The 21,164-nt window shown below is 36.9% G+C and overlaps 1 protein-coding gene across 1 annotated transcript in view; it reads right to left on the minus strand.

Moving 5' to 3' along the window:
- MIA2 (MIA SH3 domain ER export factor 2) overlaps positions 1 to 21,164 on the minus strand; it is a 120,762-nt gene that overhangs the window by 52,024 nt on the left and 47,574 nt on the right. The window contains 10 exon segments of the mRNA XM_081096407.1: positions 1,673 to 1,763; positions 3,131 to 3,177; positions 4,532 to 4,649; positions 7,001 to 7,123; positions 7,933 to 8,037; positions 8,811 to 8,882; positions 10,045 to 10,155; positions 10,729 to 10,755; positions 11,958 to 12,023; positions 18,675 to 18,761. Coding sequence (XP_080952533.1) covers positions 1,673 to 1,763; positions 3,131 to 3,177; positions 4,532 to 4,649; positions 7,001 to 7,123; positions 7,933 to 8,037; positions 8,811 to 8,882; positions 10,045 to 10,155; positions 10,729 to 10,755; positions 11,958 to 12,023; positions 18,675 to 18,761 — 847 coding nt within the window.

Below are 21,164 nucleotides of genomic sequence, written 5' to 3' on the forward strand. Positions count from 1 at the left end.
CTTCCTTGAAAGCAGGCTCCCTATCTTTTCCTCCAGAGACTTTCCCATGGTTTTTAGTACTATGCATTACATATAGCAAACCTTTAAGTTAATACTACTTTTCAAAATATAAAAATATTCCAACTATCAATACTATGTGAATGAGTCTATGATCTTTTGATCATTTTTTTAGTAATCTGTACCTTTTGGATAGTTCAACCTTTTCATCTTTTATTTTCTAAAGCTTATTTCGGGGGCGAGAGGTGTATCCCAATTAGTGGTAGAGTAACCACTAGGTGGTTCAACCTTTTCAAAAAATGTTTTATTATAAATATAATTCACTCATTGTAGAAATTTTTGAAAATACATATAAGTAAAAAAAAAAAGAGAAAAATCTTTCCATAATTCCATATTCAACGATAGCCATTGTTGACATGAGTATGCCCTTCCATTCTTTTTTTATGCAAATTGTTATGATGAAATTATTTTTTAAATTGATTTCAGAGAGAAAGGGAGAGGGAAAAATAGAAACATCAATGATGACAGAGAATTATTGATCAGCCGCCTCCTGAATGCCTTCCACTTGGATCAAGCTCACAACCCGGGCATGTGTCCTGACCAGGAATTGAACTGTGACCTCCTGGTTCAGGTCCACTGAGCCATGCCAGATGGGCGGAAAAAAAATTTTTTTAATATAATGGTATGTTACTTATATCAACTATTTAATAAAAATAAAAATGTTTCGCCCTAGCTGGTTTGGCTCAGTGGATAGAGTGTTGGCCTGCGGACTGAAGGGTCTCCGGTTCGATTCTAGCCAAGGGCACATGCCTGGGTTGCCGGCTTGATCCCTGTTAGGGGGCTTGCAGGAGGCAGCCGATCAATGATTCTCTTTCATCATTAATGTTTCTCTCTCCCTCTCCCTTCCTCTCTAAAATCAATAAAATATATTTAAAAAAATAAAAATAATAAATAAATAAAAATGTTTCAATTAAAAAACCTCCCATTCTACATGTCTAAGAGCATTCCTGCATGTGCTAATATACTATGCATGTACATTAAAATTTACTATAAACAGGTGTGTAAAATATGCCACTGCTGGTCAATTTTGCAATTAAAATGTTTTTTTTTAAAGTTTTAATTTGCTACTTTTTAATATCTCAAACCATACCACACACATTATACTGAAATTCAAACGTAAGAATGGTTTTAAATGGTTTTTTAAGTAATTTCATTATTTTAATTTTATATAAATATAGAGGAAACTGCCCTAGCCAGTTTGGCTCAGTGGATAGAGCGCCGGTCTGCAGACTGAAGGGTCCCAGGTTTGATTCCAGCCAAGGGCATATGCCCAAGCTTGATCCCCAGTAGGGGGTGTGCAGGAGGCAGCCAATCAATGATTCTCTCTCATCACTGATGTTTCTATCTCTCTCTCCCTCTCCCTTCCTCTCTAAAATCAATAAAGATATATATTTTTAAAAATAAATTAATTAAATAAATAAATAAATAAGGAGGAAACTGACAAGGCTTTACCAACAACAAATAACTCAGGACTAATTTTTTACAAATAAGAAACGAAAGTAAAGAAAATAAGCAACAAATTGCACCTTCCCATAATTGGTTCAATTCATGGTACTATTCTCTATAACGAGATGTAATTATTTAGAAAAACATTAAAAGTATGTAGATTACCTACCTGTAAGATCTTCCTTTGTTTTATCTACTTCAGTTAATTGAGTGTATATTTGGTTTCTTTCTCCTTCTAGGGTTTTTAAAGAAGCCTTTAACTTCAAAGAATGGAAAAAAGCAACATTAATCTCAATATACCATCCTAGCGTTTTGAAGCTCTTTTAACACTCTGATGAAATTATTGCCTAGAACAGTGGTCGGCAAACTGCAGCTTGTGAGCCACATGCGGCTCTTTGCCCCCTTGAGTGTGGCTCTCCCACAAAATACCGACTTCTGTGCAAGGGCCATGAAGTTTCAATCACACTGTACGTGTGCACCTGCACGTGGTATTTTGTGGAAGAGTCACACTCAAGGGGCCAAAGAGCTGCATGTGGCTCGCGAGCTGCAGTTTGCCAACCACTGGCCTAGAATATACTAACAATTCAGCTTCCACCTTAGAAAGTTAGCAAAGTCACCAATAGTTGTAAATTTCAGGACAGGGAATGAGAAGATCAGGGATAAATGCTTAAACTGTGGCTACTCTCATTTTACTTATTTTCAACACATAAGGTTTTTTTAATTTTTATTTATTGATTTTAGAGAAAGAAAGGGAGAGGGGAGAGAGAGGGGAAGAGAAAAACGCCAATTTGTTGTTCCACTTATTTATGCATTCACTGGTTGATTCTTTCATGTGCTCTGACAGGGATTGAACCCACAACCTTGGCATATAGGAACAACGCTCTAACCAATCTAGCTACCTGGCCAGGGCTTCAATATATAAGTTTGATTAAAGTACTCTTTAAACATTACCAAAACTTCTCAAATAAGGTAAAGACCAGGATACCACTCTTACAATAAAAAAAAAGGGATAAACCAGAAGAAAATGAAACTAAGTATTTACTTCTTAAAATAGAATATTGGGGCCCTGGCAAGTATGCTCAGAGGTTAGAGCGTCAGCCCACAGACCGAAGGGTTGCGGGTTCAATTCCCGGTCAGGGGCATGTACCTCAGTTATAGGTTCCCCAGTCCCAGTAGGGGTGAGTATGGGAGGCAACCAATCAGTGTGTCTCTCTCACATGATGTTTCTTTCTCTTTCTCTCCCCTTCCTCCCTCCCTTCCACCTTCTCTGGAAATCAGTGAGAAAAATATCCTTGGGTGAGGATTAAAATAAAATATATATTGAGACCAGAGGAAGAGAAATGCTCAAAGAGAAATTAAAGAAAATAGAATAAACATTTTTAATATGTGCAGACTTTGAAAATTTTTGTTATGATAAATTCTAAAAATTAACAATATGAATTTCTAAAGTTATTATAAAAAAGAAAAAAGCAACTGATAAAGATAATTCTGATCACTACTGAAAATTCTGATCACTTATCTGTTAACTATAAAATGGACTTTAAAAATAGTTACTGAAGATATATGGGTTTAATCCATGTTCTATTTTCTTTTCTTTTTTTTTTTATATTTATGTAGTAATGCAAACCTTAGCAGCATGAATCAGCTTCCTCAAAGCCCCTTTTGGTTCATTATCTATTATAAAAAACAAAAACATAACAATAAAAAGCAATGTCACAAGAGAGGTCTAAATGATTTTATTAATTCACTCAATTAGAGCCTCATAATCCCTCTTCTTGCTACAATCATGAATTTGGTATAAGGCGGAATGGCCTTGGACTTGCTGGTAGAAAGTTAAACAATAAAAGCACTGATAGTACCATAATATCAATTAACAAGATTCTTCATCATTAACTCCAAGAACAAAGTTACAGTCCCACAGTCGGGACTATTCTTAGGTTCCTTCACCATATAAAATATGACTGGAATTATACTTCAAATTAAAATAACATTAAACAAGCATGAGTTTTCTCATTAGAAACATTTATTTCTTACAAAATAAAGCAGAACAGAAAAAGTACAAACAAAACTGTATGTATTTACTTTGGAAGTATAACTTTCCTTCAACACATTGTGATCAAGAAATTTTTTAATCATAACTTCTCCTTAATAAGTTTTTTAATTATGCAGGGGTAAAGAGACAGAAAAGAAAAGGATACAAAAGTCAGAAAAATTATCATTAGTGGAAACTAGATTGGATATACATAAGACCTCTCTGTACTCCTTTGCAACTTCCTATGAATCTACTATTATGTCAAAATACAAAAAAAATTTTAAGTCAAAGGAATTAGTTGAGAATACAGTGAGTAACTGGTAACGTAACTTTTTCCTGAGTTTAGAGACTGTAAGCAACAATACCAATAATAATTTGGGATGGCCAAGATTAAAGTATTAAAACCATCTAAACTATCTAAATAAAGAAAAAAAGAGTGTCCTGAGGTATTTATCTACTAGAGGCCCGATGCACAAAATTCGTGCAAGAGTAGACCTTCCTTTCCTCGGCTGCCAACACCAGCTTCCCTCGCAGCCCCACTTCGTCCGGGAAGGACGGCCAGAAGGCCGTTTGGCTGTATGATCTAATTAGCATATCACGCTTTTATTATTATAGAAGATATAACACTCATTTTTTTTTTTTTATAACACTCATTTTTCAAACTACTTACCCAACCATTTGATTAGCTTACAGTGCAGGGGAAAACAGGCATTGAAATGATTATGAAACAATGTGGCTGTAATGACAGTATGTACAACATATAAAAAAAAACAGAGAGTAAGGAGGCTATAAGTCTGTCTGAGGAGCTGGAGAAAGATTTAGTGAAAAGGCAATATTCTAACTGAAGGTTAACGATAAGGGATGGTGAGAAAAGGACAGAATATTAAAGAAAGATGGAAAAGGTGGAGCAAAGGACAAGTGTATAAAGAACATGGTGAAAATGGGGAAATACAAGAGCTAGTCATCATTTTAGCAAGAGGATATGTGATTTAATACCTGAGAGTGCACCATTTTCTGACTCGCTCTTCATTTCCAATTCCAAGTTATCATCTGTTATGTCTTCTCCAAGCACAGCAGCCCAATCGTGCATTTTTAGCAAGCGTTCAGTCAGAGACTTGACATTTAGCAAAGGGAGGAAAAAAAGAGAGGGTGATGCTTCATGCTAATAATTTACAATTTCTGAATGTATACTTATAGTTTAAAAATCAATGCACATAAATAATAGTACATGAGCTCTTTTTCTCCAGCTGGTATTGAAAAACCTAGTATTTATTGACTATTAAATTCTGAACCTTAAAAACAAATACAATTCTTCATAATGGTCCATATTTGCTAAATATATCACATGACTATAAAGTGACAAAACAGCATGTCATTACTGTGGTTGGGCATCGACCTATAAACCAGGAAGTCATGGTTCAATTCACAATTAGGGCATATGCCTGGGTTTCGGGCTCGATCCCCAGTAGGGGGGTGTGCAGGAGGCAACCAATCAATGATTCTCATCATTGATGCTTCTATCTCTCTCTCCTTGCCTCTCTGAAATCAATAAAAATATATTAAAAAGAAAAAAAAATTACTAGAGAGAATTTGAATTGTAGCATTTCAACAGTACTTTTTGCATTTTCTTGAAAGAAGGGAGGTTTTCTAGCACTATGAATAATAAAATGACTGTGCTATCTATTTCTGTAAAAGGACCCACCTAAAAACCCATTCTGCCCTATAATTTACACCTTTCAAATTCCTGAGAGTTCCAAGCACAAATAACGTGGCTTATATTTTTAGTAGAGTTTGAGATTAGCATCTCATTTTTGTTTTGTTCTTTTTTCTTTTTCATTTTGTTTTGTTTAGGAAGAATTCTAAGCCCTTTAGTAGATCAAATTTGGAAGAGCAAGAGGGGAAAACAATATGCCAAATTATGAATACAACTCGTAAAGATGGAATTTTGAAAACACTCTTAGTAGCAACATAAAAAGTATAAATGTATAGCTTTCAAGATGATATCATGCACTTCACTAGTAGATTACAAAATGTTAGTTTTATTTCTTATTACTTAATACTCACACCTGAGTATCTCTTTGTAGCTTGAAAGCATAAGATTTAAACGAGCAGGCAGGAAAAGGGGGTAGGAGAGGGAGACAAGTTTCATTTAGATTTTTAAAAGTACTCATCTCTGTGAAAGTACATATACCAGGTAATCAATGTATCAAAGATATTCAGCCAATACATACAACTTCATTTGTCAATATCTAAAATTCTTTCTAACCCTATCAACAGAAACAGATGGCATTCTAAAGACAAAGGTAAAATTATTATTCTTTTTCTTTTTTGATGTAAACCTACTGCCGAAACCGGTTTGGCTCAGTGGATAGAGCGTCAGCCTGCGGACTGAGAGGTCCCGGGTTCGATTCCGGTCAAGGGCATGTGCCTGGGTTGCGGGCACATCCCCGATGGGGGATGTGCAGGAGGCAGCTGATCGATGTTTCTCTCTCATCGATGTTTCTAACTCTATCTCTCTCCCTTCCTCTCTGTAAAAAATCAATAAAATATATTTTTAAAAAAAACAAAACAAAACAAAACAAAAAAACCTATGATAAAATAAGGAGAGGGAAAAGGGCACAGGGTATTGAGATATTATATATACTAGTAGCCCTGCACACGAATCCGTGTGCTAGTAGCTCGCTGCCGCCCTCCTGTAGCTCCCCCGGCCCCGACTCATAGCTTGCTGCCCTGCCCCCTCCTGTAGCTCTCTGCTGCCGCCAGCTTGTAGCTGGTAGCTTGCTGCCCCGCCCTCCTGTAGCTCTCCCCATCCCCCTCCCCACCACATAGCTTGCTGCCCTGCCCCCTCCTGTAGCTCCCCGCCGCCCAACTGTAGCTCGCTGACCCACCCTCCTGCTGATCCGTGATCCGGTCATTACGCGGTCATCGGTCGGTCGTTATGTAACGACCATTTGCATATTACATCTTTATTATATAGGATATATATTTGTTGTAATCTTTGCTGCCAAAAAGAAGCATTTGACAACAAAGATGACAATACTGGTACAAATTGAAATGTATGCCAAAAAAGTACACATACTCAAATTGCCAAATGGTCAAAATAAAAACTGCTACTATTGGGCCGGTGCAGCTCAGTGGCTGAGAGTCAACCTATGAACCAGAAGATCATGGTTGAATTCCGCTCAGGGCACATGCCTGGGTTGCAAGTTTGATCCCCAGTGGGGGGCCTGCAGGAGGCAGCCAATCAATTATTCTTTCTCATCATTGGTGTTGCTATCTTTCTCCCTGCCTCTCTAAAATCAATAAAGTGTGTATATATATATGTGTGTATATGTATGTGTGTGTGTGTGTGTGTGTGTATATATATATATTTTTTTTAAACTGCTAAAAACAAAAATTTTCAAAGTTCAGAATTAGTATAGAATTCTAGCTGACTCAGTCACTAAAACCAGCAGGGCCATTTACCTTGATCTGATTTTCTTTATCACATAGAACTTGTTTTGCATGTACTCTGGAGTCTTCAAATGTTATTTTCTGTTTATTAAGCTCACTCACTTGTTCTTTCCATTCTTCAGCTTCTTGTAAAAGCTAAAAAATCAAACCCCACACAAAAAAGAAAAACTCATATTACCTTATCATACTTTTTATATATTTAACTGTATCATCTCTATATATGAAAGCCTAAGTGACCATTACAAGCGGTTGACCAAACGACTGGGAAACTGGTCGCTATGATAACATACTGACCACCAGGGGGCAGACACTCAATGCAGGAGCTGCCCCTGGGGGTCAGTGTGCTCCCACAGCTAACCTCCTGTTGCCGGTCAACCTTCCGTGGTTCCCCGGCTCCCCCGCCCTGCCCCGGCCGGCCCCAATCAGGCCTGGGCAAGACTGTCTTGATTGCCAGCCAGGCAGAGCGACCCCACCTGTGCATGAATTCATGCACCAGGCCTCTAGTTAATAGATATTATGCAATGCAATGTGTTGCTAAGAAGGGAGGAAAAATAAAGGGATGGAATGAAGGAGAGAGGGAGGGACAGGAGTAGGAAAGGAAGGGTGGGCTCCTGTTTGCAAAGAACTTTCAAAGGAGTAGTAATGTAAAGTAACAGACACTTAACCATCTTCAACTAATTAACATAATAAATCTATAGCTATATCAAATGAAGTTTCTGAGATATACATATGTTAGATTTGGTCACGTCTTACCGCTCCTTATATCCCATACTATACCTTACTTGTATTAAAATGTATCCTACACAAGAGATACAAAATATGGGAGATTGTCCTGCTCTTGTGCTCTCCAGGAAAAGCCTTTTCTTGCCCCTTGCATGGGTCAGTCATCAGTATACCCAGAAGATATATAAATACAAGTTGAAGGGTCCCTATACAGTACAAACCTGTTTCTGGCTTTCCAGAAGTTGGGAATTTTCACTCAAAGCATCTTTTATAGCTATCTTAAGTCGTTCTTCATTCATTTGAAATATTTTGAAGGTTGTTTTGGCCTAAGAAAATACAACATATCAAGTTTATAACAATTAGTTTAATACAATAGTTATTTTTTATCCATATTCCCTAAAACATGGAAATAAAGTAAAAAACATGCCAATATTAACAGAAGAGGCAGCATAGTGTAGGAGAAAAAACTCTGGCTTAGAATCAGGATCTAGTCATGGATCTAGTCACTAACTAGCTATGTGGCTTTAAACCTTGACTTAACCTCTTATAACCTTCTATGTACTGTTTAAGAAGTTTAATTAGCTTTTTAAAATATGTTTTTACTGATTTAGAAGGAGAGGAAGAAAGAGAGAAATATTGATGTGAGAAACATCGATCAGCTGCTCCCTGCAGACACCCGACTGGGGATGAAGCCTGCAATCTGGCATATGCCTGGACCAGGAACCAAACTGGCAACCTTTTGGTGCACTGGACGATGTCCAACCAACTGAGCCTCACCAGCCAGGGCAGTTTAATTAGCTTTTTATTATCTGTTCTTCACTTACCATAATTTAAGTTCCATGAGAGCTTTTCTGTCCATTTTAACTACTAATGTAAGTGCCTATCACCTACAACAGTGACCAGTACATAGCAATAGCTCAATAAATACTTGTCCAATAAGAAAAATAAGCTTTTCTGAGGTACCTTGTATAAAATGTATATGTCTAAGACCCCTATATCTCAAATTATAATATTATATCTTATTTTTTAATCATAATAGTAATAGGAACATTAAAATTATTTTCAAAAGCATCAGACCTATTAGACTAAAGCAACTTACTTCAGCTACTTGTGATTTGAGTGATTTTGATTCATCTTCTAAGGACTGTATCCTTTTCGAAATATCCACCATCTGGAAAGACAGTATCAATCAATAAACAAACATTTACTAAACTCCTCCAGTTTCCAAGATGCCATACACATTAGATATATTGTTAACCTAACCAGTTTTCCTCAAAAAGCTGAGGGCTCAAATTAAGAAATCTTCTCCGCCATTTGCTTAAAGGAATCTTACGTGAAAGTTACATAATAATGTTTTATCTCATCTTTAATGTTTTATGACATTTAAGTTTAAATAGGCTCCAGAAAAGTCCACTAACATTGTATCTTAATAATCTCATACACATCAAGATCTTCCTTAAGAAAGATTTTAAAATATGTGACAGATAAAGTTAAAATGTTAACATACTTTTTAAGTGATAAAATCCACTATGTATGTGATTATTCAAATTAAACTATTTATGAGAGCTACTTCCATAGTGCATATCAAAAATTTCTATAAGAATATGCAAAAGCCCTAGCCGGTTTGCCCAGGATAGAGCAGTGAATAGAGCATTGGCCTGCAGACTGAAGGGTCCCAGGTTTGATCCCGGTCAAGGGCACATGACTGGGTTGTGGGCTTAATCCCCAGGAGGGGGTGTGCAGGAGGCAGCCGATCAATGAGTCTCTCTCATCATTGATGTTTCTATCTCTCTCCCCCACTTCCCTGCCTCTCTGAAATCAATAAAAATATTATTTTTAAAAAGTCACAATCGTCCTAAAAAAAAAAAGAATATGTAAGAAACTTAACAAAATAATGGTAACCTCTAGCAAATGAAAGAACTAGTGGATCTGAAAATTTTTACTCTCTACAACCTTCTGTATTCTTTAAATTTTTTATAGTGTTTACAATTCTTTAAATCAGTGCTTTTCAACCAGTATGCTGTAAGGATTTTTAAAACATGCAATACCTGGCTATTTAGCCAGGGATACTGACCTCTTTTCCTTTAGAATGTCAAAATAAAAATGACAACAGCAAACACAACAATAGCCATCCGATGTGAATGAATCAAAATTATACCTTTTTTTGTCAGATAAGCAAAAAATGTATTTTTTAGAGTGCCACAGAATGTTAGTAATTAGTGTATGTGTGCTATGAAATGAAAAAGGTTGAAAATAGCTGCTTTAAACGATATAATTCTTTTAATGCAATAACTTTCTTCTACCTACAGTCTCCTCAAACACAAAAGCCTTACCAATTCATCTTGTTCAGAATGTTTAGATTTCTCTTCTTTTAACTCCTTTTCTAGAAAGTCTATTTCATCCTCACATTCAGATTTGGAACTGTTCAGCTTTTCACAGATTGCCTAAAAGAGGAAGCCAACTTTATAAGACAGACCTAGGAATTTCTGGTTAGGGTAAATCAGATAATTATAATAAAACACATATACTGTAAGTTAAATAAATTTAGTTTATATACTTGTTCATTTTTATAAGATTGAAATAATAGCCATTCTAGCAGGGGTCAGCAAACATTTTGTATAAAGTGCCAGAGAGTAAGTATTTCAGGTTTGCAGGCCCTGTAGTCTCTGTCCAAATACTCAACTATGCCCATGTAGTGAGACAGCAAAGGCAACACATAAATGAATGAGCATGCCTGTGTTCCAATAAAATTTTATTTACGAAAAGCAGGTGGGAAGCCCAGAGTCTAGTTTGCCGACTTCTGCGCTAAAGCATTATAAAAGCAAAAATGAGGAATAAATCCAATTTAATAAAATTAAAAACATAATAAAATGCAAAATAAATTTAAAAACCAATCAAGATTGTTTCATAATAATAATCTACATTGAATTAAGACATATTTTCAGTGACCTTTTAAATTTAAAATGATTAGGTCTTGGATTATTCTAATTGGATATTAAATGCTATAATAAACATACCTCTGATATTTGTGATTCTTCAACAAACTTGTTAAAAAATAAACAAACCAAAAGTTCAAAGAATTTAATGTAGGCCCAAATAAAAGCAGAACAAATACATACTACATTATAGTGGTTAAAAACTTATATATATTTCCTCAAATTTGACTATTCCATTATAAGAATTCTCTTACTTGAATCAAAATTACCACATCATTTTGATTTTATCTACCGAGTCAACCATCAAATTTTTTAAGTTGCATCATGTTAGTTTATATTCAATTTAACAATCTTGAAAATAAACATTTTCTTAAATTACTAAAATTAGACATTTACTTATTCATTTTAAACAAGTGATTGTTCATTTCAACACTCACTTTCTAATGATTTACAGACATCAGTGATTGAGAACTACCCAGCTGGTGTACATGTTCAGAACATGTACACCACAGGTAGGAAGTCTATTTTTTCTACTTTAATATTAGTAAGCTTTTTATAAAACTTCCACTTCAAAACAGTAGTAAGGCACTCCCATTATCTAAGGTAATCAATCTGTTGGAGTTTAGCCAAGGGACAAATTATGATACCTTCGTTCCTATTTAAGCCAAGTCATACATGGCAGGAAACCCAACTATGCATATGTCTTCCCAACTCTACCAACAGTGACATCATGCTGACATCTTGAAATTGGTCACGGTCAGAGTATTTACACAATAGAAGTCAGGAAATGCTACAAATAAGGGCTTCTGCTTTGCAGATATCCAGTTGCTAAATATTTACCAGCACACCACTGCTTATAACATAAATCTTTGGTCTAATTCTAGTCACTCCTAATATACTAGGGATGAAGTAAAAGCAAGTAATACCAAAATTTACATTTATTGTTACCAACTATGCCTAAATTTATGAAAATCAATGTTATATTTTTCTTTCCGGAGCAAAATAAGTAAAAAAAAGAAAAAGGTCACGTTTAATACATTTCCCAGAAATGATGAATATAGACCACCTATAAAACCCTAGATTTCAGTGAACTGAACACCTCATTCAAAACAAGTTTGCAACAACAGTTCAAATATTTAAAATATTTTATGCTACTTACTAATATTCTATTTCCTATATTTAATTTTTTTAAAAGTTTAACATCAAGAGATGCTCTTTTATATTTCCTTTCAAATAGTTTTGAGAAGACACATTTCATTTAAAATTGATGCTATTCCCCCAGCTTTTATAATTATACTATGTATTTTTACCTCCAAATTTTGAGCTTCTGTTGACTCCTCGGAGCTGGAATCCTTTAATGATTCTAAGCCTTCATACTGAAAGAAAGCAACACTGTAAGTAAGAAGTACAACTTTTATCTGGGTAGGTATCTAAGAAACAGACAGAATCTAGTTCCACAGATATGTTAAATTTATTTGGATTTACTAAACTTTAAATTTGACTACTATAACAAACAAAGCTAGAGCAGCTAACACATCACAACCCATTAGCTTGGGCAACAAATGGCAGAACTTTACACTTAAGGCTATCCAAAGTCTACTTATTCATTAAAGAGAAATTTATACCAAGTGTTCATTAGAAATTTTCACTTGTAATTCAAATCTAACAACAAATAAAGCAAACAGGGACTATAAAATGTTTTAAAAATAAAGAAAACAACCAAGAACTATGTAAAATAGGACAATGAAACATACAATGCTACAGGATTTAGCGAAATGCACTTACTTCAATGCTTTTTTTAAAAGTAAATTAAGGTGCCTCATTAGTACAGTAGGTAGCACATCAGTCTCATAAAAAGTAAATTAAATGGAAGAGCCAGATCAACCTTCTCGCTAAGAACAAGAAAAAGAGCTGGACAAATATAACAAAAGACAGGATATGTCTGAAGGCCTTAGAGCAGCAGTTCTCAACCTGTGGATCGCAACCCCTTTGCGGGTCGAATGACCTTTTCACAGGGGTCGCCTAAGACGATCGGAAAACACATATAATTACATATTGTTTTTGTGATTAATCACTATGCTTTAATTATGTTCAATTTGTAACAATGAAATTGGGGGTCACCACAACATGAGGAACTGTATTAAAGGGTCGCGGCATTAGGAAGGTTGAGAACCACTGCCTTAGAGAGTGATCAAAATAATGAGAATGTGTGACAGGAAACAAAATAATCAGAAAAGCAAGTCCAGATTTGGCATTTACACACACACACACACACACACACACACACACACAGAGAATAAGCAGAGATTTTAGTAGAATTGGGAGTTGAGAAGACAACATTGAGAGTTCAGGACCTGATGAGTAGGATGAACCATGAAGCTCAGACAGACTTCAGGATGGGACCCTGTGGTAAGTTAAATAACGACCTCTCCACAGTCTACCGTAATTCCCAAATTCTCCAGGTGTGATTAAGGATCTTGAGCTGGAGCAAATATCTGAGATTATATTGATGGGCTCAATATAGTCCCAAGAGGCCTTATAAAAGGGAGGCAAAAGGATCAAAGTTGGGAGAGAAGATGATGTGAAGATAGAAGCAGAGGATGGAGTGATACAGCTATGAGCCAAGGAATGTGGGAAGTCTCCAGAAGGTGGAAGAGGCAAGAAACAGGTTCTCTCCGGGACACAGACTGGCTGGTATTTTAATTTTAGCCCTATAAGACTGGCTTTACACTTCTGACCTCCAGAACTATAGTTGAATAAATCTGTGTTGCCTTATGCCACTAAATTTGTGGTAATTTGTTAGAGTGACAAGAGGAAACTAATACCAACCCACAATGACTACCTTATAAGCAAGTCTAAACCACAAACTAACCATTTTAAGTGAGGCCAAGTCTCCAAACACCTCAATCCGTGATTAAAGTAATCTAAGATTTCAAATGTCCCTAACTCAGCTGCCTATGAGAAGCAACAGTAAATCCTCACTGCAGAAAGATCAAAATTATCTGTATAATTTTTGATATACTATCACTGATATTCAATATAAAATAACCTGGTATTCAAAAAGACAAGATTTGACCTGGCCAGTGTGGCTCAGTTAGCTGGAACATCGTCCTGTATACAAAAGGTTCTGGGTTCAATTCCCGATCAGGCCACATACCTAGGTTGCGGCTTTGATCCTGGTCAGGCACGGGCACTAGTTGGGCACATACAGAAAGCAACCAATGTTCCCTCTCACATTGATGCCCCCCTCTCTCTCTCTCATCCTCTCTCTCTCTGTCCCCCTCCCTTATTTCTTCCCTCCCTCCTTTTCTCTTCCTCTTCCTCCCACTGCTATCTTTGGGTAAGTATTTAAAAATAATAATAATAAAAATGAATAAAAAGACAAGATTTGACTCAGAACCAAAGGAAAAAGTAAGAGAAACAGAGTTCTTAGTCAGGCATTGGCTATAATAAAAAAGACATATAATAACAAGTGTTGGGAAAGATGTGGAAAAACTGTAACACAAACTGCTACTGGGAATGTGAACTGGTGTAGTCATTGTGGAAAACAATTTGGTAGTTCTTTCAAAAGTTAAATGTAAATCTAAATCTAGCAGTTCTACTTCTGGGTATACACTACCCAAAAGAATTGAAAACATATATGCAAAAAAGAAAACATATATTCACACAAAAACTTATACATAGCCCTCATCGGTTTGGCTCAGTGGCTAGAGTGTCGACCTGAGGACTGAAGGGTCCCAGGTTCGATTCCAGTCAAGGGCATGTACCTTGGTTGCGGGCACATCCCTAGTAGGGGCTGTGCAGGAGGCAGCTGATCAATGTTTCTCTCTCATTGATGTTTCTAACTCTCTATCCCTTTCCCTTCCTCTCTGTAAAAAATCAATAAAATATATTTTAAAAAAAACAAACTTGTACATAAATGCACATAGCATCATTTATAATAGCAAAAAATGAGAATAACCTAAATGTCTATCAACTGACAAATGGGTATGTAAGTTGATACAAAATATTATTTGGCAAAAAATATATAAAAAATTAGTACTGATACATGCTACAACAATGATAAACCTTCAAAACTTCATTGTAAGTGTTTTAAAAAAGTAAGGCACAGCCCTAACTGGTTTGGCTCAATGGGTAGTGTCGGCCTGTGGACTCAAGGGTCCCATGTTCGATTCCGGTCAAGGGCTTGTACCTTAGTTGCGGGCACATACCCCGTAGGGAGTGTGCAAGAGGCAGCTGATCGATGTTTCTCTTTCATCAATATTTCTTACTCTCTATCCCTCTCCCTTTCTCTCTGTAAAAAATCAATATATATATAAAAAAAAGCAAGGCACAAAGGACCACATATTATATTATTCCATTTATGTGAAATGTACAGAATAGACAATTTTATAGGAACAAAAAGTACATTAATTGTGTAGGGCTTGGGAATGGGAGAGAATGGGTGAAAGGTGGTAGCTAAGAGGCGAAGCATTTCTTTTTAGGGTAATAAAAATGTTTGAAATTTATTGTAATGGATGCAAAACTCTGTTAATATATTAAAAGCCACTCATGCCCTAGCCAGTTTGGCTCAGTGGAAAGAGTGTTGGCCTGTGGTCTGAAGGATCACAGGTTCGATTCCGGTCAAGGGCACATGCCCAGATTGCGGGCTCAGATACCAGGGAATAAATTTCAGAAAAGATATGCAAGCCTGGCTGGTGTGGCTCAGTGGCTGAGCATTGACCTATGAGCCAGGAGGTCACTGTTCGATTCCCAGTCAGGGCACATGCCTGGGTTGTGGGCTCGATCACCAGTGTGGAACATGCAGGAGGCAGCCGATCAATGATTCCCTATCATCACTGATGTTTCTATCTCTCTCCCGCTCCCTTCCTCTCTAAAAATCAATAAAAATATATTTAAAAAAAAAGAAAAGCTATGCAAGATCTCAACTCAAAGATGTATAAAACAATATTGAAAGGATTACAAAAAGACGTAAGTAGAGGGATATACCATAATCCATTCACAAGAACACAACATTGCAAATATCAATTCTCTCCAAATTGATCTATATATTTAATGCAATCCTAATCAAATTCCTAGAGCAGGCTATGTACGTGTGTAAACAGGTTAAATGATTTCAAATTTATACTAGTATACAAAGGCAAAATGCCAAGACAATCTTGAAGAACAAACTTAGAGGTGTACACTGTGGTATCAAGACGTTATAAATGCCCTCGCTGGTTTGGCTCAGTGGTTATAGTGCAGGGGTGGGCAAACTTTTTGACTCGAGGGCCACAATGGGTTCTTAAACTGGACCGGAGGGCCGGAACAAAAGCATGGATGGAGTGTTTGTGTGAACTAATATAAATTCAAAGTAAACATCATTACATAAAAGGGTACGGTCTTTTTTTTTTTATTTCAATAGAACAGCTGAACGGGCCGGATCCAGCCCGCGGGCCATAGTTTGCCCACGGCTGTTATAGTGTCAACCCACAGACTGAAGGGTCTTGGGTTCAACAGCAAGTCGAGGGCACATACCTCGGTTGCCAGTTCAATCCCCGGCCCCTGTAGGGGCACGTGCAGGAGGCAACCAATCTATGACATATCTTTCTCTCTCTCTTTCCTCTCTCTCTCTCGCTCTCTCTCTCTCGCTCTCTCTCTCTCTCTCCCTTCTCCCCTCTCTTTCTCCCCCCCCCCCACCTCACATTGTCTCTAAAAAACAATGAGGAAAAAATATCCTCCAGTGAGGATTAAAAAATAAAAAGACTTTTTATAAAAACACAGATTTAAAAAGCGTGATTGGCATGAGAATAAAAAAATATATAGCCCAACAAGAGGGAAGCTATAGAAACAGATTCAGATATATACAGTCACTTGAATTAAGAAGATGACACCACAGAACAAAGGAAAAGATGGTCTTTTCAATAAATAGTACTGGTTAATACAATATCCATAAGAAAAACATTAAATTTTGACCTCCAAATCACACCACCACAAATTGAATTCCAGATAGATGAAGAGCTGAATAAATTTTGGCTAAATTGTTCCCCTTACCCCCAAGTTAATAAGTTAAAGCCCCAATCCCCAGTATGAATTTGACAGTATTTGGAAGTAGGCTCTTCAAGGAGGTGATTAAGTTAAAAAGGGGCTTTAGGGTGGGCCCTAATCCAATGTGTCCTTATAAGGAGAGAAAACCTGGACACAGAGAAATACCAGAAACAGGTACCAGGACAGAGGAAAGACCAGGGAATATCAGGCAAGAAGGCAGCCATCTGCAAGCCAAGGAGAGAGACCTTAGAAGAACCAAACCCAGCCAACACCTTGGTCCTGGAATGCTAGCCTCCAAAACTGTAAAACAAATCTAATTTCTGTTGCATAAGCCACCCAGTCTGTGGTACGTTATGACAGCCCTAGCAAACTAACATAAAGCCTAAAGGAGAAAAGTAAAGCAACAAAGTTTCTAAAAGATAACACAAAAGGATACCTTCCTATCTTTGAGCAGACAAAAATTTCTTCAGTAGAAAACAAAAAGCAGTCATCTACCATAAAAAAAGATTGACATTGCCAGAACCGGTTTGGCTCAGTGGATAGAGCGCCAGCCTGTGGACTGAAGGATCCCAGGTTCGATTCCGGTCAGGGGCATGTACATTGGTTGCGGGCACATCCCCAGTGGGGGGTGTGCAGGAGGCAGCTGGTCGATGTTTCTCTCTCATCGATGTTTCTAACTCTCTATCCCTCTCCCTTCCTCTCTGTAAAAAATCAATAAAATATATATATAAAAAAAAAAAAAAAAAAGATTGACATGCCCGGCCAGTGTGGTTCAATGGTTGAACATCGACCTATGAACCAGGAAGTCACAGTTGGATTCCTGGTCAGGGCATATGCTGGGTTATAGGCTTGATCCCCAGTGTGGGGAGTACAGGAGGCAGACGATCAATGGTTTTCCCTTATCATTGATGTTTCTCTCTCTTACTCTCCCTTCCTCTCTAAAATCAACAAAAATATATTTTTTTAAAAAAAAAGATTGACAAATCAGACTATATTAAAATTATAAACTTCTGCCGAGACCGGTTTGGCTCAGTGGATGGAGCGTCGGCCTGCGGACTGGAGGGTCCCGGGTTCGATTCCGGTCGGGGCCATGTACCTGGGTTGCGGGCACATCCCCGGTGGGGGATGTGCAGGAGGCAGCTGGTCGATGTTTCTCTCTCATCGATGTTTCTGGCTCTCTATCTCTCTCCCTTCCTCTCTGTAAAAAATCAATAAAATATATTTTAAAAAATAAAATAAATAAAATAATAAAAATAAAAATAAAATAAAATAAAATTATAAACTTCTGCTTACCAAGACACCATCCTATATAATAAAAGGCTAATATGCAAATTGACCAAACAGCAGAACGAACGGTCGCTATGACGCACACTGACCACCAGAGGGCAGACACTCAACGCAGGAGCTGCTCCCTGGTAATAAGTGCGCTCCCACAAGGCGAGCTCAGTGGCAGTGGCGGGAGCCTCTCCCGCCTCCGTGGCAGTACTAAGGATGTCTGACTGACAGCTTAGGCCTGTTCCCCTAAGCCGTCAGTCGGACATCCCCCAAGGGCTCCTGGACTGCAAGAGGGCACAGGCCGGGCTGAGGGACCCCCTTCCAGTGCACAAATTTTGTGCACCGGGCCTCTAGTATGAAATAAAAAGGCAAACACAAGGTGGAAGAAGATATTTGCACCACATATATCTGGCAAAGGACTCATACTCAAAATATGGGAAAAGAAGTCCTACATATCAAAAAGGAAAAAAAATATAACTCTACCTTTAAAAATATAAAGAAGAAAGAAGAGGAAGAAGAAGACCAATAAATATATAAAAAGGTGTTTAACTTCACTGGTCAGGAAAAGGCAAATTGAAACCTAGTAATTTGAAGAGCAACTTGAACTCTTATACTTTGCAAACAAAGCATTAATAATTTTAAGCTAATACAGAAGTACCTATAATAAGAAGTATAAAATCCCTCAGACTCTAACATGAATGTTAACATTTTCAAAAATGTCTTACCTCTTTTTGTACAAGGCTAAATTTTTCCAGTAGTTTACATTTTTCTTCAATTAGTGTAGAAAGTTCCACAGCAAGCTTTCTCTCTCTTTCTAAATAAAAAGTTAAAATATAAAAACATTTATCCATAAAGATATATGTGCCCCTATGTTCAATTACAACATTATTTACAATAGCCAAGAAATAAAAACAACCTGACAGACACCTGGTTAAAGAATATGTGATGTGCAGCCCTGACCGGTTTGGCTCAGTGGATAGAGCGTCAGCCTGCGGACTCAAGGGTCCCAGGTTCGATTCCGGTCAAGGGCATGTACCTTGGTTGCAGGCACATCCCCAGTGGGGGGCGTGCAGGAGGCAGCTGATCGGTGTTTCTCTCATCGATGTTTCTGACTCTCTCTATCCCTCTCCCATCCTCTCTGTAAAAAATCAATAAAATATATATATTAAAAAAAAAAAAAAAGCCGAAACCGGTTTGGCTCAGTGGATAGAGCGTCGGCCTGCAGACTGAAAGGTCCCAGGTTCGATTCCGGTCAAGGGCATGTACCTGGGTTGCGGGCACATCCCCAGTGGGAGATGTGCAGGAGGCGGCTGATCGATGTTTCTCTCCCATCGATGTTTCTGACTCTCTATCTCTCTCCCTTCCTCTCTGTAAAAAATCAATAAAATATATTTAAAAAAAAAAAGAATATGTGATGTGTATAAATATACAGTATAGTATAAAATTATACAATGGAAAACTACTTAGCAATAAAAAGATGAAATATTCACACTGATGACAACATGAACGAATCTTTAAAGTATTATGCTAAGTGAAATAAATCAGACTAAAAGGACAAAAAATATGATTTCACTAATATGTGTAATATAAAACAAACAGCAACAAACGAACTAACAAAAAAAACAAACTTACAGATACAGACAACAGAATGGAGATTACCAGTAGGCAAAGGGGTGGCGAGAAGGCAAAATTGGTAAAGGGGGTCAAATATATGGTAATGGAAGGAAACTAGACTTCAGGTGGTAAACACATAACAGGGTACACATATATAGAATTATAATCGATTTATACACCTAAAAATCATGTTATTAACCAATGTTACCCCAGTAAATTTTTTTGAAGTTAATATTATCATATGTAAATTGTTTTAAGTTTTAAAATTATAATCAATGGTGAAGTCTAAAGTAGAAAAAAGAGCTTACCCACATAAAGCCGGCTTCTAACCTGAAACAAATTTTAAGCAAAATTACATTAAAACAAATACACATTCAAGTAAGTCTAATTTATTTAACTTATACTGCCGAGTTAAAAATAACACTTATTGCCTGAGTATGAATTTGTTAATTAAAAGTGTTCTGTCCAATGAGAAAAATGCAATATATTAAAATCTCTCTATTAAAAGTTCACATTGTGTATTAGGATATTAAAAGTGCTGAAATACTGTATCATTTAGTCCATTATTCCGCAAACATATTTGGCCCTAAAACAAACTATTTCAGGAAACCCCTATCATTACCTCCCCTAGTGCTAATATCCAAAATAACACAATTTGAGAAATCCAGGGTCATGGATCTGAACTGACTATAAAGAAACAGTAAACACTACCTTTTTATTCTTTAACATCTCTCTCTCTCTCTCTCTCTCTCTCTCTCTCTCTCTCTCTCTCAAATAATGAAGGAAAAATTCCACCTGTGGGGAGATCAGATTTAGGGTTAAGGTAATATAAGCAAGTATAAAGGAACAATGGGGACTTAAATCATCTACAGAAGATGCATAGGGATAAAATTTTAAAAAAATAAAATTTAAGCCTTCTCTGTGTGGCTCAGTGGTTGAGCAATCACTCATGAATCACGAGGTCAGGATTCAATTCCTGGTCTGGGCACAATGCACAGGTTGCAGGCTCAATCCCCAGTAAAGGGCTCCCCAGTATGGGGCATGCAGGAGGCAGCTGATCAATGATTCTCTCTCATCACTGATGTTTTTATCTACCTCTCCCTCTCCCTTTCAATCTGAAATCAATACAAATATATTTTTTAAAAATGTTTAAAGTCAAGGTACAGTAGTATGGGTAAAGATGAGGAATTAGCGAACTGAAACATCAGACTGAGGAACTCCCTCAAAAGATAGCAGGAAACTACCAAAAAAAATATTTTTAAGTTAAGAGATATAGAAGAAATCTTAAGCATAAGGGCTAACATCTAAAACACAGTAATCCCAAAAAAGAGAAATAAAAATGTAAAATGCAGAAGAAATTTCCCTGATTTAAAAAATGATAAAAGATCTCATTAAAATAATAGAAATGAGAGTGCAGAAAAGGTCTACATGTACGTGGAACTCTTACATGTGGCATAGCAGATGAGCAGGAAAAGGAGAGACTATTCAATACATGAAGCTGGAAAAAGTGGTTATATTTGGGAGGCAAAAATTACACTGAATCCCTATCCCATATCAAACAAAACATTGGATTCAAGATGAATCAAGGACTTACATCTTAA

The sequence above is a fragment of the Myotis nattereri genome (genome assembly GCF_964212035.1).
Source record: "Myotis nattereri genome assembly, chromosome: 1".
In the NCBI taxonomy this organism is placed as follows: Eukaryota; Metazoa; Chordata; class Mammalia; order Chiroptera; family Vespertilionidae; genus Myotis; species Myotis nattereri.